At 35.0% G+C, this 25,520-nt stretch overlaps 1 protein-coding gene across 1 annotated transcript in view; it reads right to left on the minus strand.

Moving 5' to 3' along the window:
• CATSPERE (catsper channel auxiliary subunit epsilon) overlaps positions 1-25,520 on the minus strand; it is a 239,544-nt gene that overhangs the window by 153,954 nt on the left and 60,070 nt on the right. Inside the window, exon 8 of the mRNA XM_024133633.1 lies at positions 8,955-9,447. Coding sequence (XP_023989401.1) covers positions 8,955-9,447 — 493 coding nt within the window. The remainder of the gene's footprint in view (positions 1-8,954; positions 9,448-25,520) is intronic.

A 25,520-nucleotide genomic window follows, 5' to 3' on the forward strand; every position in this document is an offset into this window, starting at 1 on the left:
CAATGAATTTGGTAAAGTAGCAGGATACAAAATTAATGCACAGAAATCTCTGGCATTCCTATACAGTAAGGAGGAAAAATCTGAAAGAGAAAATAAGGAAACTCTCCCATTTACCACTGCAACAAAAAGAATATAATTCCTAGGAATAAACCGACCAAGGGAGACAAAGGAGCTGTATGCAGAAAACTATAAGACACTGATGAAAGAAACTTAAGATGATACAAACAGATGGAGAGATATACAATGTTCTTGGATTGGAACAATCAACACTGTAAAAGTGACAGTACTACCCAAAGCATTCTACAGATTCAATACAATCCCTATCAAACTACCAATGGCATTTTTCACAGAACTAGAACAAAAAATTTCACAATTTGTATGGAAGCATGAAAGACCCTGAATAGACAAAGGAATCTTGAGAAAGAAACACAGAGCTGGAGGAAATCAGGCTCCCACACTTTAGAGTACACCACAAAGCTACAGTAATCAAGACAGTATTGTACTGGCAGAAAAACAGAAATATAGATCAATGGAACAGAATAGAAAGCCCAGAGATAAACCCATGCTCATATGGTCAACTTATTTTTGATAAAAGAGGCAAGAATATACAATGGAGAAAAGATAACCTCTTCAATGAGTGGTGCTGGGAAAACTGGACAGCTACATGTTAAAGAATGAAATTAGGGGCTTCCCTGGTGGCGCAGTGGTTGAGAGTCCGCCTGCCAATGCAGGGGACATGGGTTAGTGCCCCAGTCCAGGAAGCTCCCACAGGCTGTGTTGCAGCTAGGCCCATGAGCCATGGCCGCTGAGCCTCTGTGTCCAGAGCCTGTGCTCTGCAACGGGAGAGGCCACAACAGTGAGAGGCCCACATACCACACACACACACACAAAAGAATGAAATTAGAACACTCCCTAACACCATACACAAAAATAAACTCAGAATGGTTTAAAGACCTAAATGTAAGGCCAGAAACTATCAAACTGTTAGAGGAAAACATAGGCAGAATACTCTATGACATAAATCACAGCAAGATCCTGTTTGACCCACCTCATAGAGAAATGGAAATAAAAACAAAAATAAACAAATGGGATCTAATGAAAGTTAAAAGCTTTTGCACAGCAAAGGAAAAGGAAAACATAAACAAGATGAAAAAACAACCCCCAGAATGGGAGAAAATATTTGCAAATGAAGCCACTGACAAAAGATTAATTTCCAAAATTTACAAGCAGCTCATGAAGCTCAATATCAAAAAAAACAAACCACCCAATCCAAAAATGGGCAGATGACCTAAGTAGGCATTTCTCCACAGAAGATATACAGATTGCCAACAAACACATGAAAGGATGCTCAACATCACTAATCATTAGAGAAATGCAAATCAAAACTACCATGAGGTATCACCTCACACCAGTCAGAATGGCCATCATCAAAAAAAAAGAAATTGAACAAGCTGCCCAAAGAGAAGCCAAGCTTAGTTTTATGGCAAAATTCTTTCTTCAGTTTTTTAAGGAACGACCATACGACCAAGCAATCCCACTACTGGGCATTTATCCTGAGAAAACCATAATTCAAAAAGAGTCATGCACCAAAATGTTCATTGCAGCTCTATTTACAACTGCCAGGACATGGAAGCAACCGAAGTGTCCATCAACAGATGAATAGATAAAGAAGATTTGGCACTTATATACAATGGAATATTACTCAGCCATAAAAAGGAATGAAACTGAGTTATTTGTAGTGAGGTGGATGGACCTAGAGATTGTCATACAGAGTTAAGTAAGTCAGAAAGAGAAAAACAAATACCGTATGCTAACACATATATATGGAATCTAAAAAAAAAAGGTGCTGAAGAACCTTGGAGCAGAATAGGAATAAAGGCACAGACATAGAGAATGGACTTGAGGACACGGAGAGGGAGACAGGTAAGCTGGGACAAAGTGAGAGAGTCACATGGACTTATATATACTACCAAATATAAAATAGATAGCTAGTGGGAAGCAGCTGCATAGCACAGGGAGATCAGCTCGGTGCTTTCTGACCAGCTAGAAGGGGGGGATAGGGAGGATGGGAGGGACACGCAAGAGGGAGGAGATATGGGGATATATGTACATGTATAGCTGATTCACTTTGTTATAAAGCAGAAATTAACACACCATTGTAAAGTAATTATACACCAATAAAGATGTTTAAAAAAAAAGACACTGATGAAAGAAATTAAAGATGACACAAACAAATGGAACGATATAACATGTGCTTGGAGTGGAAGAGTTAATGTTGTTAAAATGATCATACTATGCAAGGCAATGTACAGATTGTATGCAATGCCTATCAAAATTACCAATGGCATTTTTCACAGAACTAGAACAAAGAATTTTAAAACTTCTATGGAAACACAAAAGACCCCAAAAAACCAAAACAATCTTGAGAAAGAACAGAGCTATAGGAATCATGTTCCCTGACTTCAGACTATACTACAAAGCTACAGTGATAAGAACAGTATTGTACTGGCAGAAAACAGACACATAGATCAATGGAACAGCATAGAAAGCCCAGAAATAAACCCGCACACTTATGGTCAATTAATCCACTACAAAAGAGGCAAGAATATACAATGGAGAAAAGACAGTCTCTTCAATAAGTGGTGCTGGGAAAACTGGACAGTTACATGTAAAAGAATGAAATTAGAACACTCCCTAACACCATACACAAAAATAAACTCAAAATAGATTAAAGACCTAAATGTAAGAGCAGATACTCTAAAACTCCTAGAGGAAAACATAGGGAGAACATGCTTTAAGAGAAATCACAGGAATATTATTTGGGGTCTATCTCCTAGAGTAATGGAAATAAAAGCAAAAATAAACAAGTGGACCTAATTAAACATAGAAGTTTTTGCACAGGAAAGGAAATCATTAACAAAACAAAAAGACAACCAACTAAATAGGAGAAAATATTTGCAAACAATCTGACTGACAAGGGATTCATCTGCAAAATATAAAAATAGCTCATACAACTCAATAAAAAAACAACCCAATCAAATAATTGGCAGAAGACATAAATAGACATTTCTCCACAGAAGATATAGAGATGGCCAACAGGCACATGAAAATCGCATGTAAATCTAACACTCCAGTCAGAATGGCCATCATTAAAATGCCAACAAATAATAAATGCTGGAGAGCGTGTGGAGAAAAAGGAAACCTCCTGCACTGTTGGTGGGGATGTAAATTGGTACAACCACTATGGAGGACAGTAAGGAGGTTCCTTAAAAAACTAAAATTAGAGTTACTGTATGATACAGCAATCCCACTCCTGGGCATATATCCAGAGAAAACTATAATTTGAAAAGATACATGCACCCCAGTGTTCATAGCAGCACTATTTAAAGCCAAGACATGGAAGCAACCTAAGTGTCCATCAACAGATGAATGGATAAAGATGATGTGGCATATATACACAATGGAATATTACTCACCTTAAAAAAGAATGAAATAATTCCATTTGCAGCAACATGGATGGACCTAGAGATTATCATATTAAGTGAGGTAAGACAGAGAAAGATCATATGATATTGCTTATATGTGGACTCTTTAAAAATAAGACAAATGAACTTATTTACAAAATAGGAACAGACCCACAGGCATAGAAAACAAACTTATGGTTACCAAAGGGGAAAGTGGCAGGGAGGGATAAATTAATAGTTTGATATTAACAGATACACACTACTATATATAAAACAAACAACAAGGATCTACAGGGAGTTATATTCAAAATATTTGAATAACCTATAATGGAAATGAATCTGAAAAAGAATTTATGCATATAAATAAATATGTATATAACTGAATATATACAACTGAGTACATACATACATATATGTATATATATATGTATATATATATCTGAATCACTGTGCTGTACACCAGAAACTAACAGAACATTGTAAATTCACTACACTTCAATTAAAATAATTTTTAAAAGATTTTCTAATTTCCCTGAGATGTCCTATTTAACACATGAATTACTTAGAAGTGCATTGTTTAATTTCCAAGAATTGGGGTGTTTCCAGATATATTTCTGTTATTGACTCTCAGTTTAATTCCACTGTAGTTAGAGAACATACTTTATATGATTTAAATTATTTTAAATATGTTGAGGTTTGATTTATGACTCAGTATATGGTCTATCTCAGTAAATGTTCCATGAATGCTTGCTAAGAATATATATTCTGCTGTTGTTGGGTAGACTATTCTATAAATATAAATTAGATTCAGTTGGTTGTTCAGTTCTTCTATACAACTGTCTATTTTATCTTCAACTATAATTATGGATTTGTCAATTTCTTCTTTCACTTCCATCAGTTTTGATATAGTTTTATTTTTATTTAGTTAAAATGATTTTTAGGGGACTTCTCTGGTGGCACAGTGGTTAAGAATCTGCCTGCCAATGCAGGGGATATGGGTTCGAGCCCTGGTCTGGGAAGATCCCACATGCCGCGGAGTAACTAAGCCTGTGCACCACAACTACTGAGCCTGTGGTCTAGAACCCACAAGCCACAACTACTGAGCCCATGTACCACAACTACTGAAGCCCACATGCCCTAGAACCTGTGCACCACAACTACTAAGCCCACGTGCCATGACTACTGAAGCCCGTGTGCTCTAGGACCCATGTGCCACAACTACTGAGTCTGTGTGCTGCAACTACTGAAGCCCGTGCACCTAGAGCCCATGCTCCACAACAAAAGAAGCCACCACAATGAGACCCATGCACCGCAACGAAGAGTAGACCCCGCTTGCCACAACTAGAGAAAGTCTGTGTGCAGCAACGAAGAAACAATGGAGCCAAAACCAAAAAATATATTTTTAATTCCCCTTGAAATGGTGTTTGTCCAAATGGTTATTGTAATGTGTATTTGTAAAATTTCAAATCCTTGATGACTTTCCACATATTTGTTTTTAAAAAGTTGGTTTCTAGTTTAATTCTATTATGAGCAGAGAAAAATACTTTGATTTCTCTTCTTTTAAATTTGTTAACGTTTGTCTTATGTTCTAAAATATACTCTATCTTTGCTAATATTCCATGTTTACTTGAAAAGAATATATTTTCTGCTTTTGTTGGGTGGAGTATATTTTACAAATGTCTACTAGGTCAAGTTGGTTAATTCAGGGGTCAGCAAACTTTTTATGGAAAGGGCTATATAGTAAATATTTGTTTTGGTCCACATACTCTATTGCAAATTTTTATCAGTGCTGTTTTAGGGCAAAAGCAGCCAGAGATGATACATAAGCAAATGAGCACGGCTATATTCCAAAAAAACTTTTTACACACAAGACAGCAGACTTGATTTGGCTGAGATGGGCAGTAGTTTTCTGACCACTGGTGTTACTTGCCCTTGTACATCCTTGCTTGTTTTCTGTCTACTTGTTTTATCTATTACTGAAAAAGGACTGTGGAAATCTTCCAACAATTTTGTGGATTTATCTATTTCTTTTTTCCATTCAATTAATTTTTGTTCATGTGCTATGAAGCTTGTTTGTTAGATACATACACATTTATGATTGCTATGTCTTCTTGACAAATTGACCCTTTTATCATATAATGTCCCTTTTTATCCAATTGTTTTCCTAGTTTGTCTGATATTAATAAATCCACTCCCATTTTCTTTAATTAGTGTTTGCATGGTATATCCTTTTCCAATGTTTTACTTTTAATTCAACTATGTCTCTTATATTGAAAATGGGTTTCTTATGGGAAGCATACAGTTTGGTCTTTAAAAAAAAATCCAATTTGACAATCTCTGCCTTTTAATTAGTATTTTTTGGCCATTTACATTTAATGAAATTATTGACATGTTTATATTTAACTACCATTTTGTTGTTTTCTGTTTGTATCCTCTGGTTTTTGTCCCTGTGTTTCCCTTTCCTGTCTTCTTTTAGGTTATTGAAAAGAAATTTTTTTTTAGTATTCCATTTTAATTCATCTATTGAGGTTTTTGAAACTCTATCTTGTATAATTTTTTACTGGTTGCTCTAGGGGTTATAATAATGCATTTAACATTTCAAGTGTAATGAAGAAAGCTCACTACCCCATGGGTTCTTTTATCCTTCTTCATTTATGCTGTAATAATCATGTATTATATCAACATACATTAAAAAGCCCACCAGAAAATGTTATATATTTAAAATTTTGCTTTTACATATCATATGTATTTTAAGGAACTTAACAGTATAAAAATAATCTATGTAATAGATTATATAATAATATAATCTATTATTATTAGATTAAATATTATATAATCTAATAACAATCTAATAATTAGATTAGAATAATTTTATTTTAGCTAATTAAATTAGATTAATAAATCTAATTAAATAATTTTATTAAAATGATTTGTCTAAAATAATTTTTACCTGTATATCTACCATTTCAGTTGTTTTTTACTCATTATTGAAGTTTTAAATTCTCCATTTCCATTCCACCTAATAAGCTTCATTAGACATATATTTCTTTTAGAGTAGGTATTCTGGTAACAGATTTTCTTAGTTTTCCTTCATCTGAGAATGTATTTATTTCTCCTTAATTCCTGAAATATATGTTTATCTGGAATAGAATTCTATGCTGATGATCCGTTCTTTCAGTACTCTACTAATACTGCTTCATTGCCTTCTGTTATCTATGGCCTGTGAGGAAAAATGAGCTATCACTTGAATCACTGTTCTCCTATATATGATGTATCACTTTTCTCTGGCTGCTTCCACATTTTTTTTCCTTTGGTTTTTAGTAGTTTGTTTATGAGTTTCTTTTACAACTACATTGTCTGGAGTCTGTTGGGCTTCATGGCTCCATAAGTTTATACTTATTACCAAATTTGAGAAGTTTCTAGCCATTATTTATTCAGATTTTTTTTCTACATGATCCTCTCTCCTCTCCCCTTGGACTCCAATGTCATGTATGTTAGAAGTTTTGGTATTGTCCCACAGGTCTCTGGGGCTTGGTTCAACTTTGACAATTTTTTTCTATTGTTTACATTGGAAATTTTCTATTGATATAACTTCAGTCTTATTGACTGTTTCCTCTGTCATGTCATATCCATTCTGCTATTGAGCACATCTAATGAATTTTATTTCAATTATTCTAATTATATTATAAAATCTCTGATTTTGATGCTTAAAATAGTTTCAAACATTCTTATTCTTGAGGATAGTTTTATTTTATTTTATTATTTTATTTATTTATTTATTTTTTTGCAGTACACGGGCCTCTCACTGTTGTGGCCTCTCCCGTTGCAGAGCACAGGCTCTGGACGTGCAGGCTCAGCGGCCATGGCTCACGGGCCCAGCCGCTCTGCGGCATGTGGGATCTTCCCAGACCGGGGCACGAACCCATGTCCCCTGCATCGGCAGGTGGACTCTCAACCACTGCGCCACCAGGGAAGCCCGAGGATAGTTTTATTGAATGTATATAATTTTAGGTTGCCAATAACTTGACGTAAGTTGAGTATTTCACTATCTTCTGACTTCCATTGATTCTAATTGTTTTACTGTCTTTACTTTGTTTGTAATTTGTCCTTTCTCTTTGGATGCTTTTAATATCTGTTATAAGTCTTTGATACCCTGCAATATCACTATTTTATATCTAAGTGGGTTTTCTTTTTTCCTATATCAACTTGGATTTATTAATATTTATGGATTGAGGATTGATATCTTTCTTTAAGTCTGAAAAAGTCTCAGCTCTTTCTCTTTCTTGCTAAAATTTCATTTTGGAATTCTGGTTAGATATATGTTGAATCTTCTCTTTCCCATTCTTTCTTTCATCCTCTTACCCTCTTTTCCTTGGTTTCTCCCTTTCTCCCAGTTTTTCATTTTGTTTGATTTCTTCTTATCTACTTCCCAATGCACTAGTTATTTTTGTTGTATCCAATCTTCTATTTAAGGTGATCATTGAATTTTACATTTCAATTTTTGTTAGTTTTATCTAGGTTATATTTTAACATTTTTACATATTTAAAATTTTTGAAATAGAATCTACATACAGAAAATCAACCAAATATAAATAAATAAATAAATAGCTGGAAGATTGATCACAAAGCAGAAATCTGTGTAATAGCTACCTAGATTAAGAAATAGAATATAATCATAACTCTCAAATATCACACATGCTCCCTCCCAATCACTACATCTTTTCTTTCCAGGATAACCATTATCTTAAATTTTATGGTAATGACTTCCTTGCTTTTAGTTTTACTCATTGTCTTGTCATTTGATAGATTCTTTTTTTCTCATGCTTTCCATTTTCTTTTCCATTTATTTAAATCTATTAAAGATATTTTAGATTCATTTTATTCTCTGTTGTCGGTGGTACACCTCTGTAAAGAGGTCTCTGAGAAGCTAGGTCAGAGAGATAGAGTTATTTACAAGCATAAATAACTCTACAGGGACTTCCCTGGTGGTCCAGTGGTAAAGAATCTGACTTACAATGCAGGGGAGTGGGTTTGATCCCTGGTCAGGGAACTAAGATCCCACATGCCATGGGGCAACTAAGCCCATGTGCCACAACTACTGAACTCATATGCCTCAACTAGAGAGCCTGTGGGCCATGAGCTACAGAGCCCACATACTCTGGAACCCATGCACCACAACTACAGAGCCCACATGCCCTGGAGCCTACCCTCCACAACTAGAGAAGAGAAAACCTGCACGCCACAACTAGAGAGACACCCATGTGCCACAACAAAAGATCCTGCATGCCTCAACAAAGATCCCGTGTGCTGCAACTAAGACCTGATGCAGCCAAAAATAAATAAAATAAATAAAAAATAAATCTTAAAAATATAATTCTACAAAGAGCTGCATAGTATAGTCTCTGATATATCACTGTATTAAACAGTAAATATGGTAAATATATCTAAATGTGCAGGTATAATATACATATACATAATCTTTTTACTAACCTTCAATAAATAGTTGATCCAACACCATTTTCTCGATGTAATGCCAATAATTCCACCATCAGGAAGATTTACATTGCTTCCCAGTCCTTTAAATGCATTATAATTTTTAAAGTAAAGAATACCATTTATTAAAAAAAATATTCCATCCTGTGATAGGGTCACATCAGACACGCTGTGTCTTTCATCATCAGTCAGAATGTTTGGAGGCACTCTGATTCTGGTCCAAGTACGGAATGAATCATTTGTCTGAAAGGTCTCCATATCAGCTACCACAACAACAAATGAAGGAACACAAGCAGCCCAGTCTGCCATTAACTGACTACCCTGTGGTGAAGAGATTGGTAAAAATCCAGGAATCTCAGGTATTGTTAACAAAGAAAAAGTCAGCAGGAAAAAAATATCCGCAATAAAGCAATCTTGAAAAGCCACTTGATTTCCTCTAATTTCCTTTAGCACATCATCTGCTGTCATCGGTATCGAGATATGCCAGGTCCTAAGAAGGGAAGAAAATATAAGAATAAAATGCACCCCCTCCTTCTCATCCATCTTGCATGGTGTTGACACTTATCATCTTTTATAAAAATTTTATTTTTATCAACATAAGTCTGGGTAAAACAAAACAAATAGTACTAAAACATTACCACTGCCCCATTTCTCCTCATTCCTAACTTTAGTTCCCAAAGAAAAAGTTCTGACTCTTACAGCTCTTTGTCCTGGAATGTGTCTCCATATTCTCAAAAAAATATTCTTATACTGTTCTCTTAGTATATAATTTTATACATTATTGCCTTCTTATATGACAAATGAAAATGTATCTGTCTCATAATACCTACCCATACATGTCCTCTTCTCTCATGTTAATATCACAGTGTTTAGCTAAATGTATCATATTTACATTGTTATTAATATATATTGTTTACTACTGAGAAATGTTTAATTATGTTTTCTTATATTTATGTTTATTTACAATATTTCTGCTAAAGTTAATTATTTCATTTAAAAATTTGTTTAGTTTTCTAAGTTTTCCAATAGGTAATTAAAATGGTGCTCCATAATATTTTCCATCTGGTAAATGCAGAGGTAATCTAGTACTTGTTTCCTGGAGTTTCCCTTTATTACTGAGTTGAAGCCACCATTTACTGGATCCAATGGTTTGATCTTTCTTGTTTTGTTAAAACACATTTTTCAGTTCCTCTCTGTTAAAGCGTATGTGAACATAAAGTTTTTGAGACCCTGAATCCCCCAAATATCTTTATTTTACATACCTGCTAGATAGTTTGGCTAGGTAGAGACTTCAGAACTTTGAGTGCGTTTTCTCCAGCCTCACGTATTTAGCTTTACTAATGGGGAAGTCAGATGACACACTGACTCTTGTGATTCAAACAAGTTGCCTTTCTATACATTTTTAAGATTGTCCCTTTATGGGCTTCCCTGGTGGCGCAGTGGTTGAGAGTCTGCCTGCCGATGCAGGGGACGCGGGTTCGTGCCCCAGTCCGGGAAGATCCCGCATGCCGCGGAGCGGCTGGGCCCGTGAGCCATGGCCGCTGAGCCTGCGCGTCCGGAGCCTGTGCTCCGCAATGGGAGAGGCCGCAACAGTGGGAGGCCCGCGTACCGCAAAAAAAAAAAAAAAAAAAAAAAAAGATTGTCCCTTTTTTTCTTTGTATTCTAAAATTTGACAGAGCTGGGTCTATCTTTTGAAGTGGACACAGAGGAATTTGTGAAAACAAGCACTCTGACATGTATCTTAAAACTTATGAAAAGTTCTAAGGAGAGTTTCTCAGCAGGACAATCTAGGAGACATCAGGCGAGAGGATGTTCAGTAAATGCTTCTTGAGTTTCATATTTCCTCAATGAATACACACTTGGTTGTGGTGATGGCATTCTGACCACTCAGAATGAGGTCCTGCCAGGTGAAGGGAGCCCCATTCTGGGTCAGTTGTAGGAATGTCATCAAACCTCTATGCCCTAAATCATGGCACCATTAAACTTGGTGCAATTACTGCTTTGGGCAAACCACACCACTGACTCTAACATTGGTTTCAAGCACATTTAAAAAAACTCACCAGTATCATTTTGTTATTGTCCACTGGCTACAAAATCATCTCATATACACAGCCACGGTACAATTATGTATTGGTGACTATTTTGTTTGAATGGATAATTCGTTATCTACAAGGCCTAGGAAGGATCCAGCGCTCAAGGCCTGGCCATGGCATACTGAGCTTTTCAGTTTCCCATGTCTATCATTTTGTTTTCAAACCTTAGATTTAAAAAAAAAAATTATGACTATGTTTATACACTTCTCAATTCTTTTCTTACTTGTTTCTCATTTTATAGCATCTTAATCTTCTTTTATGTGTATAATATCTTCTCTTATTTCTGTGAAGGCATTATTTATATTTTTTGTGAACTTTTCTTTTGCTCCCTGCTGTGTGCTATGTCCCCTGAATTCAGTTGTTCTGTTTATTGATTTAGGTCTCTTACATTCATGTTGGAGGCTTTCTGTAACTGGTCGTCCTTGGCTGCCCATTAATATTTACAAGAATAGCAGTAACAAGTGGTGAGACAGCTTTGAGGAATACCTTTACTCCCACTGTGCCCCACTCTGCTTCTCTCCTCCTGATTCTAAATTTAAGTTAAGTATTTCTGACCAGTTAATCCAAAGAAGAATCCTCTAGCCTGCCAGGAGGATATATGCTAGGTTTCCATATTCAGGGAGCATGACTGCAGGCACCCTGGGGATTTCCAATTACTTCAGAATTCCCTCCTGCAAGCTCTTAATCAACAGAATTTCTGTGCTCTACTAAGTCAGTTACCAGTTCTCTCTGTGCTTTCTATCTTCTGTGCTTGCTTCCTTTCCCATTGTTTGTTTTCATAGGCTTGCAACTTTAAAAACGTTTCTCCTTGTTATTTTAGCAAGATTATGGAAGAGAATAGAGATAAATATATTTAATCTGCCATGTTTGAACTTATCTGATCTAAACTGAATTTCATTAAGTCATGTTCTGCTTAGAAACTTCAGTGGCCCCTAAATTATATCCAGCAAAAATTCAAACTATTCCAATACTTTTCATGGAAGCTTCATTTATTTCCTATTCAATTTCACTTGCCATATTATATTTCAGGTGTGTTCTTTTTTTAAAATAAACTAATCTAATATTAATTTTTTTAATTAATTAACTTTTGGCTGTGTTGGGTCTTCGTTGCTATGCGTGGGCTTTCTCTAGCTGTGGCGAGTGGGGGCTACTCTTCCTTGTGGTGCACAGGCTTCTCATTGCCGTGGCTTCTCTTGTTGCGGAGCACAGGCTCTAGGTGCATGGACTTCAGTAGTTGTGGTGCATGGGCTCAGTAGTTGTGGCTCGCAGGCTCTAGAGTGCAGGCTCAGTAGTTGTGGTGCATGGGCTTAGTTGCTCTGCAGCATGTGGGATCTTCCTGGACCAGGGCTTGAACCCATGTCCCCTGCATTGGCAGGCAGATTCTTAACCACTGTGCCACCAGGGAAGTGCCAGGTGTGTTCTTTCTTTTTGCCTTCCAAACTGTTTGTACCCCGCCCTTCTCTTAGAGCACCCAGTCTCTCCTCTCCATCTCTATATTCTACTGGTCCTGCTCAAGAATTATTTCTTCTATTTTGCTTTCTTGTTTTACCACAAAATATATCTTTTATAAGGACAATCTTTTCTAAACCCAAATTAATCAATCCAATTATGTAGATTTTTATGGCATCCAAGGCAACATTCTTTAAATGGATATCTGACATTCTGTACATATTTTATTTCTATTTCTTTTAAAATACCATTTATTTACTAATTTTTAAAACAAAATAATAAATCATGTTATACAAGAGTATATGATACAAAACACACATCTTAAAGAATAATACCAAGATGAACACCTGTGTAATAATCACCCATATCAAGAATCAGAACATTGCCAGTAACTTGGAAATTTCCTGTATGTCTCTTCTTTCCCCCTCTTCCATCCACTCACATATAGTCACTGGCCTGATTTTTTAAAATACTGAGATATAATTGACATATAACATTTTATTAGCATTAGGTGTACAGTATAATGATCTGACATTTTTATATATTGCAAAATGATCATCACGGTAAGTCTATTTAACGTCCATCACCATACATAGCTACAAAAATTTTTTTGTGTGATAAGAACTCTTAAGATCTACTCTCTTACTAACTTTCAAATATACAATATAATATTATTAGATAGAAAATATAAATATAAAAACCCACTAGTATAGCTGGATACTTTAAAACTTCTCTATCAGTAGTTAATAGATCCAACAGGCAGAAAATCAGTAAGGACACAGTTAAACTGAAGAGCACCATCAATCAACTGGATCTAATTGACATTTAAAGAATACTTCATCCTAAAACAGCAGAATACACATTCTTCTCAAGCTCATACGGAGTATTCACCAAGATGCACCATATTCTGGGCCACAAAACACTCCTTAAAAAATTAGAAATCATCAAAGTATGCTCTCATATCACAATGTAATTAAGCTAGAAGTCAATAACAGACAGATACCTGAAATTTCCCTAAATATTTGGAGATTAAACAACACACGTCTAAGTAATATATGGATCAAGGAAGAAATCTCAAGCGAAATTTTAAAATATTTGAAAATAAATGAAAATACAACTTATCAAATTTGGGTGATGACCTGAAAGCAGTGAGTAGAGGGAAATTTACAACATGGAATGCATACACTAGAAAAGAAGAGCTAAAAATCAACAATCTAAGCTTCCACCTTGAGAAACTAGAGATAGAAAAGCAATATAAACCTACAGCAAACAGAAGAAAAATAAAAATAAAAATTAGAGCAGAAATCAGCAAATTGAAATCAGAAAAGCAGTAGAGAGAAACAATGAAACCAAAAGCTGGTTCTTTGAAAAGATCAATAAAATCAATAAACTTCTAGCTGAGCTAAGAAAGAAAGACAAAGGACACAAATTACTAATATCAGAAATTAAAATGGGCCATCACTACTGATCTCATGGACATTAAAGAGTAATAAAGGAATACTCCTTATTAAATGAACAATTAATGGACAATTCTATGCCCACAAATTTGATAACTCAGAAGAAATGGACCAATTGAAAGATACAACGTACCAAAAATCACACAAAGAGAAATAATGTGAATAGGGATATATGCATTAAATAAAATAAATAAATAACAAATTACCTTCCAAAACAAAAAGCACCAGGCCCAGACGGGTTCACTGGTGAATTCTAACATTTAAGGAATATAGGATGTCAATACTCTATAATCTCTTCCAGAAAATAGAAGCAGAGGCAATACTTCCCAACTTATTCTATGAGATCAGCATTACTCTAACATCAAAACCAGATAAAGACATTACAGATAAAGCTACAGACATTTTAAATCCAATAATGTATACAAAGAATTATTTACCATGACCAAATGGGATTTATTCCAGTTACGCAATTCTGGTTCAACATTAAAAATCATTTAATATAATCCATCACATAAACAGGCTAATGAAGTAAAAGCATATAATCATATCAATAGATGCAGTAAAAGCATTTGACAACATCCAACACCCACTCATGATAAAAACTCTCAGCAAACTAGCAACAGAGGGGGAGCTTCCTTGACTTGATAAAGGAGCATCTACAAAAACATACAAAAAACTTAATGGTGAGAAATTAGATGCTTTCCTCCTAAGAAGAGGAACAAGGCAAAGATTTCTATTCAACACCATACTGGAAGTTCTAGCTAACACAATAAGACAAGAAAATGAAATAAAAGTTTTACAAGATTGGGAAGGAAAATGTTCTTTGTTTACAGATGACATGATTATCTACGAACAGACAAAAAAATTCCTGGAACTAATAAGCAATTATAGCAAGGTTTCAGGATACAAGGTCAATTCCCATGCTTTAAAAAACTAGTTTACCACATATATGTATTAAAAAACTACATATTATTTAATTTTTCAACTTTTTGCATTTTATATAAATGGAATCATACTGTACTTTTCTTCCATGACTTGCTTTTTTCATTCAATATTATGTTTGTGAAATACATTCATGTTGATTTGTGTTGCTGTGTTTGATTTATTTTTCACAGCTGTATAATGTATATATTCTATAGCATAATTATACTAGAGAATGTTTATCCATTTTTCTATGAATGGAAATTAGTGTTTCAATTTTTTTCCTATTAGAAACAATGCTGCTACAAATATACTTCCACACATCTCTTGATGCACCTGTGCATCGGTTTCTCTAAGGTATACACTGGTGTTGAATTGCTGAACCATTTGATATATGCATCTTCAACTTTGGCTGACAGTGTAGAAATATCTTTCAAATTGTTTGTGCCAATTTGTACTTCTACTAGCAATGTATGTAAGTGTTCCCATTGATGCACATTTCTATGGTGTGAATGTTGGTGTGTGCCCAGAATTCGTATATTGAAATCCTAATGCCCAATGCGATGGTAATAGCAAGTGGAGCCTTAGAGAGGAGCTTAAGTCATGAGGGTAGAACTCTCATAAGTGGGATTAATGCCCTTGTAAAAGAGGCCCAAGAGAGCTCCCCAGCCTGTTCCACCAGGTGAGGATACAATGAGAATTCTGACACCCAGAAGAGGGCCTTCCAACCAACCACACTGGCATCCTGATCTCAGACTTCCAGCCTCCAGAACTGTGAAAAATAAACTGTTGTTTAAGTCACCCAGTTAATGGTATTTTGTTACAGCAGCCTGAATGCTGAAACATATTTTCACCAACAACAGTCTAAAATGTTAACATATTTATCAATCTGGTGTGTGTAAAATAGACCTCTCTGGGCTATTAATGTATTTCTCTAATTGTTAATAAAGTCAAACATCATTTCATGTACCTATTAATGAGTTGTTTATCAAATCTTTGCTTTTATAATTTGAGGTACTTTTATTGATTATAGAATTTTTTTCCTATCCTGAGGCAATAAATATATTTTCCTATCTCTTTTTAAAAGTTTTTCAGTTTAGCCTTCCACATGCATGTCTTCTGAGGTTATTTTATTATTATTATCATCATTATTATTATTAATCTCAGATTATTTTAATGTATGATATGAGGTAAGTAATTATGATATGAGGTAAGAATAAAGTAAAGCTTCATTCTGCCCCTATTAAGATGATCAGGTAGTTTTCTCCTTTAATCTATTAATGTAGTAAATTACATTAAAACATTTAAAATATTATACTACTAACCTTGCACTTCTAGTATAAACCAACTTGATTATATGTCATATCTCTTTTCATATATTGGTGGATTTATTTTACTAATATTTTATTCAGAGTTTTGTATCTAAGTTCATGAATGAGATAAGCCTATAATTTTTCTTTCTCATATAGACCTTGCCTGAATTGGCATATGATAATTTGCTAACTTCATTTTGCAATTTAGGATTGGAATGATCTGTGCTAGTGCTCTCTCCCCCTCCCTAAATATTGTTAAATACTGATTAAGTTTCTTTGCTCAACTTCTATATTTCCTTTTGAGTCATCTTTAAAAAATTGTATTTTACTAGGGCTTCCCTGGTGGCGCAGTGGTTGAGAGTCTGCCTGCCGATGCAGGGGACATGGGTTCGTGCCCCGGTCTGGGAAGATCCCACATGCTGTGGAGTGGCTGGGCCCATGAGCCATGGTCACTGAGCCTGTGCGTCTGGAGCCTGTGCTCCGCAATGGGAGAGGCCACAACAGTGAGAGGCCTGTGTACCGCCAAAAAAAAAAAAAAAATGTATTTTTCTAGAATGTTTTCTCTTTAAGTTTTCAAATGTATTGGTCTATAACTGTTTATGTATCTGCTACATCTCTAAAGTATGTTTGTTTTTAAAAACCTAGATTAGTCTTTCCACATTTTTTCACATTACTTGTTCATGTAAACCCTTTTATCTCGACTCAATGCCACCTCTAAGATGGTATCTAAATGGATCTCTCTGTATTATCACCTAGTGTATTTCTTTCATAGTTCTTGATACAACATATATTGTTTACATATTGTTAATTATCCATTTCCCATCTTAGAATTTGAATTAGAATAATTTGAATTCTTGAATTCCCAATTAAAATTTGAATACAGAAGGTAGGGACCTTGACTATACCCCTAGTTTCTAACAGTATCTTGATTAGTAGATGTACAACAAACATGTGTTGAAACAACTGTGGAAACCAATTGACATACATGTGCCAAAAAATTAAGTTAAATCTATACTTATTCTGTATCTAGTTATCATAAAGTTGAATTTCTTTTTTTTATTAGCTAGACATATAACATTTTATTTTATTAAGGTACAGTTGACATACAATATTATGTTCATTTCAGGTGTACAACATAGTGATCTGACAATCAAATAAATAACAAAATGACCACCATGATGAATCTAGTAACTGTTACCACACAAAATTATTATAGTATGATTGACTATATTACTTATACTGTATATTACATCCCTGTGACTTATTTTATAACTACAGGTTTGTACCTCTTAATTCCCTTCACTTATTTCTCTTTCTAATAATTTTGTTACTAGTGTATAGAAATGCAACAGCTTTCTATATGCTAATTTTGTTTCCTGCATCTTTACTGAATTTATTTTTTAGTTCTAATAGTATTTTGGTGGGATCTATAGGATTTTTAATATATATAATACCATGTCATCTGCAAACAGTTTTCCTTTCCAATATGGATTCATTTTATTTATTTTTAATGTCTGATTGCTGTGGAGAAGACTTTTAATACTATGTTAATGAAAGTGGAGAGAGTGGGCATCCTTGTGTTGTTTCTGACCTTAGGGAAATGCTTTCAGCATTTCACCGAGTATGATATTAGCTGTGGGTTTGTCATATGTGGCCTTTATTATGTTCAGGTATGTTTCTTTTATACCCACTTTGTTCAGAGTCTTTATCATAAATGGAATTTGTGAAAAGTTCTCTTCTGCATCTATTTAGATGATCACATGATTTTTATCCTTCATTTCATTAATGTGGTATATCTCATTGATTGATTTGTGGATATTGAATCATCCTTGTTTTCCCAGGATAAATCTCACTTGATTATGGTGTATGATCCTTTTAATGAATTGTTGAATTTTGTTTGCTAATATTTTGTTGAGTAATTTTGCATCTGTGTTCACTAGTGATATTGACTTGTAATTTTCTTGTTTGTAATGTCTATGTCTGGTTTTAGTATCAAGGTGATGCTGGCCTCATTGAATTAGTTCCTGCTCAATTTTTTTTTGAATAGTTTGAGAAGAATAGTTATTAAGTCTTCATTAAATGTTTGGTAGAATTCACCTGTAAAGTCATCTAGTCCTGGACTTTTGTTTGTTAGAATTTTTTGATTACTGATTTAATTTCATTACTAGTGATTGGTCTATGCAGATTTTCTATTTCTTCCTGATTCAGTCTTAGAAGATTATATGTTTTTAGGAATTTATCCATTTCTTCCAGGTTGTCCTATTTGTTGGTGTATAATTTTTCATAGTAATTCCTTATAATATTTTGTATCTCTGTGGTGTCAGTTGTAACTTCTCTTTCATTTCTGAGTTTATTTATCTAGGCCAACTGTCTTTTTTCTTGATGTGTCTGGCTAACGTTTTATCAACTTTGTTTATCTTTTCAAAGAACCAAGTCTTCATTTCATTGACCCTTCCTTCCCTCCTTCCTTCCTTTTTTGCCTCTGTTTTATTTGTTTCCACACTCTGGTCGTCACTATTTCTTTCCTTCTACTAACTTTGGGCTTTGTTCTTCTTTTTCTAGTTCCTTTAGGTGTAAGTTTAGGTTGTTTGTTGGTAATTTTTCTTCTTTCCTGATGTAGACCTGTATTGCTATAAACTTGCCTTTTAGAACTGCCTTTGCTGAGTCCCATAGACTTTATTTTTTTTAATAAATTTATTTATTTATTTTATTTTTGGCTGCGTTGGGTCTTCGTTGCTGAGCACGGGCTTTCTCTAGTTGTGGCAAGTGGGGGCTACTCTTCATTGCAGTGTGCAGGCTTCTCATTGTGGTGGCTTCTCCTGTTGTGGAGCACAGGGCTCAAACCTGTGTCCCCTGCATTGGTAGGTGGATTCTTAACCACTGCACCACCAGGGAAGCCCCACACCATAGACTTTAGAATGTTGTATTTCCACTTTTATTTGTCTCAAGGTATTGGTTTATTTTCTTTGATATCTTCAATGACCCAATGGTTGTTTAGACTCCATGTGCTTCTGTTTTTTCTAGTTTCTTATTGTAGGTGATTTCTAGTCTCATACCATTGTGACTGGAAAAGATGCTTGATATGATTTCAATCTTTTTAAATGTATTGAGACTTCTTTTGTGTCATTACGTGTACTCTATCCTGGAGAATATTCTACGTGTACTTGAAAGAATGTGTATTCTGATGTTTTTGGGTGGAATGCTTTGGATGCATCTCATAAGGTAACCTGATTTAATGTGCCATTTTTTTCCACATCTTTATTGGAGTATAAATGCTTTACAATGTTGTGTTAGTTTCTGCTGTATAACAAAGTGAATCAGCTATATGAATACATATATCCCCATATCCCCTCCCTCTTGAGCCTGCCTCCCACCCTTCCTATCCCATCCCTCTAGGTCATCACAAAGCCTGGAGTTGATCTCCTTGTGCTATCCAGCAGCTTCCCACTAGCCATCCATTTTACATTTGGTAGTGTATGTATGTCAATTCTACTCTCTCACTTCATCCCAGCTTCCCCTTCCCCCTCGTGCCCTCAAGTCCGTTCTGTACATCTGCGTCTTTATTCCTGCCCTGCCACTAGGTTCCTCAGTACTGCTTTTTAAAATTCCATATATATGCGTTAGCATACAGTATTTATTTTTCTCTTTCTGACTTACTTCACAGACTCTAGGTCCATCCACCTCACTACAAATAACTCAATTTTGTTCCTTTTTATGGCTGAGTAATATTCCAATATATATATATGCCACATCTTCTTTATCCATTCATCTGTTGAGGGACATTTAGGTTGCTTCTATGTCCTGGTTATTGTAAATAGTGCTTCAATGAACATTGTGGTACATGTCTCTTTTTGAATTATGGTTTTCTCAGGGTATATGCCCAGTAGTGGGATTGCTCGGTCATATGGTAGCTCTATCTTTAGTTTTTTAAGGAAAATCCATACTGTTCTCCATAGTGGCTGTATCAATTTACATTCCCACCAACAGTGCAGGAGGGTTCCCTTTTTATGTCAGTGTTTCCTTATTGGTTTTCTGTCTAGATAATCCATCCATTAATATAAGGGGTGTTTAAAGAACCCTACTGTTCTTGTATTACTGTGAATTTCTTCTGTTCTGTCTGTTAATATTTGCTTTATGTATTTAGGTGTTCCTATGTTGGGTGCATATATATTTACAAGTGTTATATATTCTTCTTGGATTGATCCCTTTATCATTATTTATGTTCTTCTTTGTCTCTTATTACAGTCTGTGTTAAAGTTTATTTTGTCCAATATAAATATTGCAACCCCCAGCTATCTTTTTGCTTCCATTTGCGTGGAATACAGGTATTCCTTGGAGATGTTACAGATTCAGTTCCAGACCATCGTGATAAAGCATATATTGCAATAAAGCAAATCACACAAATTTTTTCGTTTCCCAATGCATAGAAATGTTGTGTGTACACTTACTATAGTTTATTGAGTGTGCAACACCATTTTCTAAAAGAACAATGTACATATCTTAATTAAAAATACGTTATTGGTAAAAACTACTAACCAACATCTGAGTCTTCAGCTAGTTGTAATCATTTTCCAATAGTAACATCACAGATCAGTGATCAAAAACCACCATAACTTATATAATAATATTACATTAAATATAATCAGCTAAATAATAATATAAATAATAATTAAAAGTTTGAAATATTGCAAGAATTACCAAAATGTGACACAGAGACACAAAGTGAGCAAATGCTGTTGGAAAAAATGGTACTGATATTGACAGATGCAGAGTTGCCAAAAGCCTTCAATTTGTAAAAAACCCAATATCTGCAAAGTGCAATAAAGTAAAGCACAGTAAAACAAAGTATGCCTGTATGTTTTTCCATCCCTTCACTTTCAGTCTGTGTGTGTTTCTTTAGATCCGAAGTGAGTCTCTTGTAGGCAGCATATATATGGATCTTGCTTTTAAACCCGTTCAGTCACTCCATGTCTTTTGATCGGAGCATTTAGTCCATTTCCATTTAAAGTAATTATTAATAGATATGTACTTATGCCATTTTGTTAATTGTTTTCTGGTTATTTTCGTTGTTCTCTGTTCCTTTCTTCTTTTATTCTCTTTCCTTGTATTTTGATGACTTTCTTTAGTACAATAGCTGTATTCCTTTCTCTTTATTTTTTGTGGCTCTATTATTGGTTTTTGGTTCGTGGTTACCATGAGGTTCTTTTTTAAAAAATTAATTAATTTATTTAATATTTTATTTTTGGCTGCATTGGGTCTTCATTTCTGTGCATGGGCTTTCTCGAGTTCCAGCGAGCAGGGGCTACTCTTCATTGCGGTGCGTGGGCTTCTCATTGTGGTGGCTTCTCTTGTTGCCGAGCATGGGCTTTAGGCACACAGGCTTCAAGGTTGTGTCTTGGGCTCTAGAGCACAGGCTCAGTAGTTGTGGCACAGGGGCTTAGTTGCTCCATGGTATGTGGGATCTTTCCAGACCAGGGCTCGAACCCATATCCCCTGCATTGGCAGGCAGATTCTTAAATACGGTGCCACCAGGGAAGTCCATACCATGAGGTTCTTATATAACAACCTATGTACATAGCAGTCTATTTTAAGGTGATGCATGCTCTAAAGTGTTTGAGCATGTTCTAAAGGCACTATATTTTTACTCCCCCTCTCAAGGTTTTGTTTTTTACGCCATCTTTTTGTTTTGTGTATTCCTTAACTAATTATTGTAGCTATACATGATTTTATTAGTTTTGTCTTTTAACCTTCATACTGGCTTTATAGTTGGTTGATCTATTACCTTTACCATAGTCTTGCCTTTACCAGTGACATTTTTTTCTTTCACAATTTTTGTATTTCTACTTATTATTATTTTTTTTCTGTTTAAAGAAGTCCTTTTAACATTTCTTGAAAGGTTAGTTTAGTTGTGATTAACTCCTTTAGCTTTTGCTTGTCTGGAAAACTCTTTAGCTCTCATTCAATTCTGAATGATAATCTTGTCAGATAGGGTATTCTTGGTTGTAAGTTTTTTTCTTTCAGTACTTTGAATATGTTGTGCCATTCCCTTCTGGCCTGTACAGTTTCTGCTGAAAAGTTAGCTAATAGTCTTATGGGGATTTCCTTGCATGTAAGTATTTGTTTTTCTCTTGCTGCATTTAAGATTCTCTCTTCATGTTTCACTCTTGGCATTTTAATTATAATGTGTCTTGGTGTGGGCCACTTTGAGTCTATCTTGTTTGGGACTCTGTCATTCCTGGGCTTGGATGCTTGTTTCCTTCACCAGGTTAGGATAATTTTCAGCCATTATTTCTTCATATAGGTTTTCTGCATTTTTTTCCTTTCTCTCTTTTTCTTCTGAGACCCCTAAAATGCAAAGATAACTACAACTTGTTGTAGTTATCTAGTTCCTTAAATTATGCTCATTTTTGGGGTTTCTTTTTTTTTTTCTGTTTTTTTTTTCAAATTTTAATTATAATTTATTTATTTTTAAAATTTTTAATTGAAGTATAGTTAATTCACAATATTGTGTGTGTTAGTTTTAGGTGTACAGCACAGTGAATCTGTGCAGCACAAAAGAATCTGAAAAAGATTATATATATATATATGTTATTACAAAATATTGAATATAGTTTTTGGTGTTATACAATAGGTCCTTGTAGGTTATGTATTTTATATAATAGTAGTGCGTATATGTTAATCCCAACTTCCTAATTTATCTCCCCCCCTTCCCCTTTGGTAACCATAAGTTTGTTTTCTAAGTCTGTGAGTCTATTTTGTAAATAAGTTCATTTGTATCTTTTAAAAAAATCCTACACATAAGCGATATCACATTATATTTTTCTTTCTCTGTTGATCTTACTTCAGTTAATATGATAATCTCTAGGTCCATCCATGTTGCTGCAAATGGCATTATTTCATTCTTTTTTAAGGCCAAGTAAAATTCCATTGTATATATATGTCACATCTTCTTTATCCATTCATCTGTAGATGAACATATAGGTTCCTTCCATGTCTTGGCTATTGTAAATAGTGCTGCTATGAACATTGAGGTACATGTACCCTTTCAAATTATAGTTTTCTCCAGATGTATATCCAGCAGTGGGATTGCAGGATCATACTGTAACTCTATTTTTAGATTTTTAAGGAACTTCCATACTGTTCTCCATAGTGGCTATACCAGTTTATATTCCTACCAAGAGTGTAGGAGGGTTCCTTTTTCTCCACATCCTCTACAGCATTTATTATTTGTAGACTTTCTGATGATGGTCATTCTGACTGGAGTGAAGTGAAAACTCATTGTAGTTTTGATTTGCATTTCTCTAATAATTAGCAATTTTGAGCATCTTTTCATGTGCTTGTTGGCCATACTCGTGTCTTCTTTGGAGAAATGTCTATTTAGATCTTCTGCCCATTTTTTGATTGGGTTGTTTTTGTTTGCTTGTTTTGCTTTGTTATTGAGTTGTATGAGCTGCTTGTATATTTTGGAAATAAATATCTTGTCAGTTGCATCATTTTCTCCCATTCAGTAGGTTGTCCTTTCATTTTGTTTATGGTTTCCTTTGCTATGCAAAAGCTTTTAAGTTTCATTAGGTCCCATTTGTTTATTTTTGCTTTTATTTCCATTACTCTGGGAGATGGACCCCCCAAAATATTGCTGTGATTTATGTCAAAGAATGTTCTGCCTATGTTTTCCTCTAGGAGTTTTATAGTATCCAGTCTTATGTTTAGGCCTTTAATCCAATTTGAGTTTATTTTTGTATATGGTGTTAGAGAATGTTCTAATTTCATTCTTTTACTTGTAGCTGTCCAGTTTTCGCAGCTCCACTTGTTGAAGAGATGGCCTCTTCTCCACTGTATATTCTTGCCTCCTTTGTTGTAGATTAATTGACCATAAGTGCATGGGTTTATTTCTGGGCTTTCTATACTTTTCTATTGAGCTATATGTCTGGTTTTGTGCCAGTACAATACTGTTTTGATGATTGTAGCTTTGTAGTATAGTCTGAGGTCTGGGAGCCTGATTCCACCAGCTCCATTTTTCTTTTTCAAGATTGCTTTGGCTTTTTGAGGTCTTTTGTGTTTCCATACAAATTTTAAAATTCTTTGTTCTAGTTCTATAAAAAATGCCATTGGAAATTTGATAGAGATTGCACTGAATCTGTAGATTGCCTTGGGTAGTATAGTCATTTTAACAGTATTGATTCTTCCAATCCAAGAACATGGTATATCTTTCCATTTGTTTGTGTCATCTTTAATTTCTTTCATCAACATCTTATAGTTTTCGGAGTACATGTCTTTTGCCTCTTTAGGTAGGTTTATTCCTAGGTATTTTATTGTTTTTGATGCAATGGTAAATGGGATTGTTTCCTTAATTTCCCTTTCTGAACTTTGGTTGTTAGTGTATATAAATGCAACAGATTTATGTGTATTAATTTTGCATCCTGCAACTTTACTGAATTCATTGATAAGCTCTGGTAGTTTTCTGGTCTTTTTGCTGTTTTGATTGGGTAATTTCCACTAGCCTGTCTTCCAGATCCATTTTTCTGTATCATCTAATCTGCTATTGGTTCCCTCTAGTGTATTTTTTATTTTGGTTATTGTATTCTTTAGCTTTGATTCCTTTTAAAATATATTCTATCTCTTTGTTGTAGTTCTCACTGTGTTCCTCCATTCCTCTTCTGAGTTTGATGAGTATTTTTATGACCATTACTTTAAACTCTTTATCTGGATGGTTGCTAATCTGTTTCATTTACTTTTTTTTTTTGAGGTTTTGTCTAATTCTTTCATTTGGAACATATTCTTTTGTCTCATTTTACCTAACTCTTTGTGTTTGTTTCTGTGTATTAGGTATATTAGCTACTTTTCCCAGTATTAAAAGAGTGGCTTTACGTAGAAGGTGTCCTGTGTGGTCCAGTAGTGTGGTACCCCCTGGTAGCCACAGCCAGGTGCTCCAGGAGTGTTCCTTGTGTAAGCTGTATGTCCTCCTCTCATGGCAAGACCATGCTTGCCTCAGGCATGCTAGTGTTCAGGGCTGGCCTCTGTGCAGTGGGCTATGAGTTCTGGTTGCAACTGTTGCAAGTGCCCTACTATGCAAGGCTTGCCTCTGAGGCAGGGATCACTTTGAGGGGATGCCAGTGGCAGCTGAGGGTGCCCAATAGGACTGGTAGGGAAAATGCTCTTGAGGGGCTTTGATGCTTGTTGGAGGCATCCACTGGAACTGGTAGGGTGGGAAGGCCATTTAGGAGAGGTTCCAGTACCAACTGAGGGTGGCTGCCAGGTATGGTGGGGCAGGTGGCCACTTTGGAGGGGATCTGGTGCTAGTGGATGCTACCCACTGGAACTGGTGTATTG

Source organism: Physeter macrocephalus, chromosome 4 (genome assembly GCF_002837175.3).
Source record: "Physeter macrocephalus isolate SW-GA chromosome 4, ASM283717v5, whole genome shotgun sequence".
In the NCBI taxonomy this organism is placed as follows: Eukaryota; Metazoa; Chordata; class Mammalia; order Artiodactyla; family Physeteridae; genus Physeter; species Physeter macrocephalus.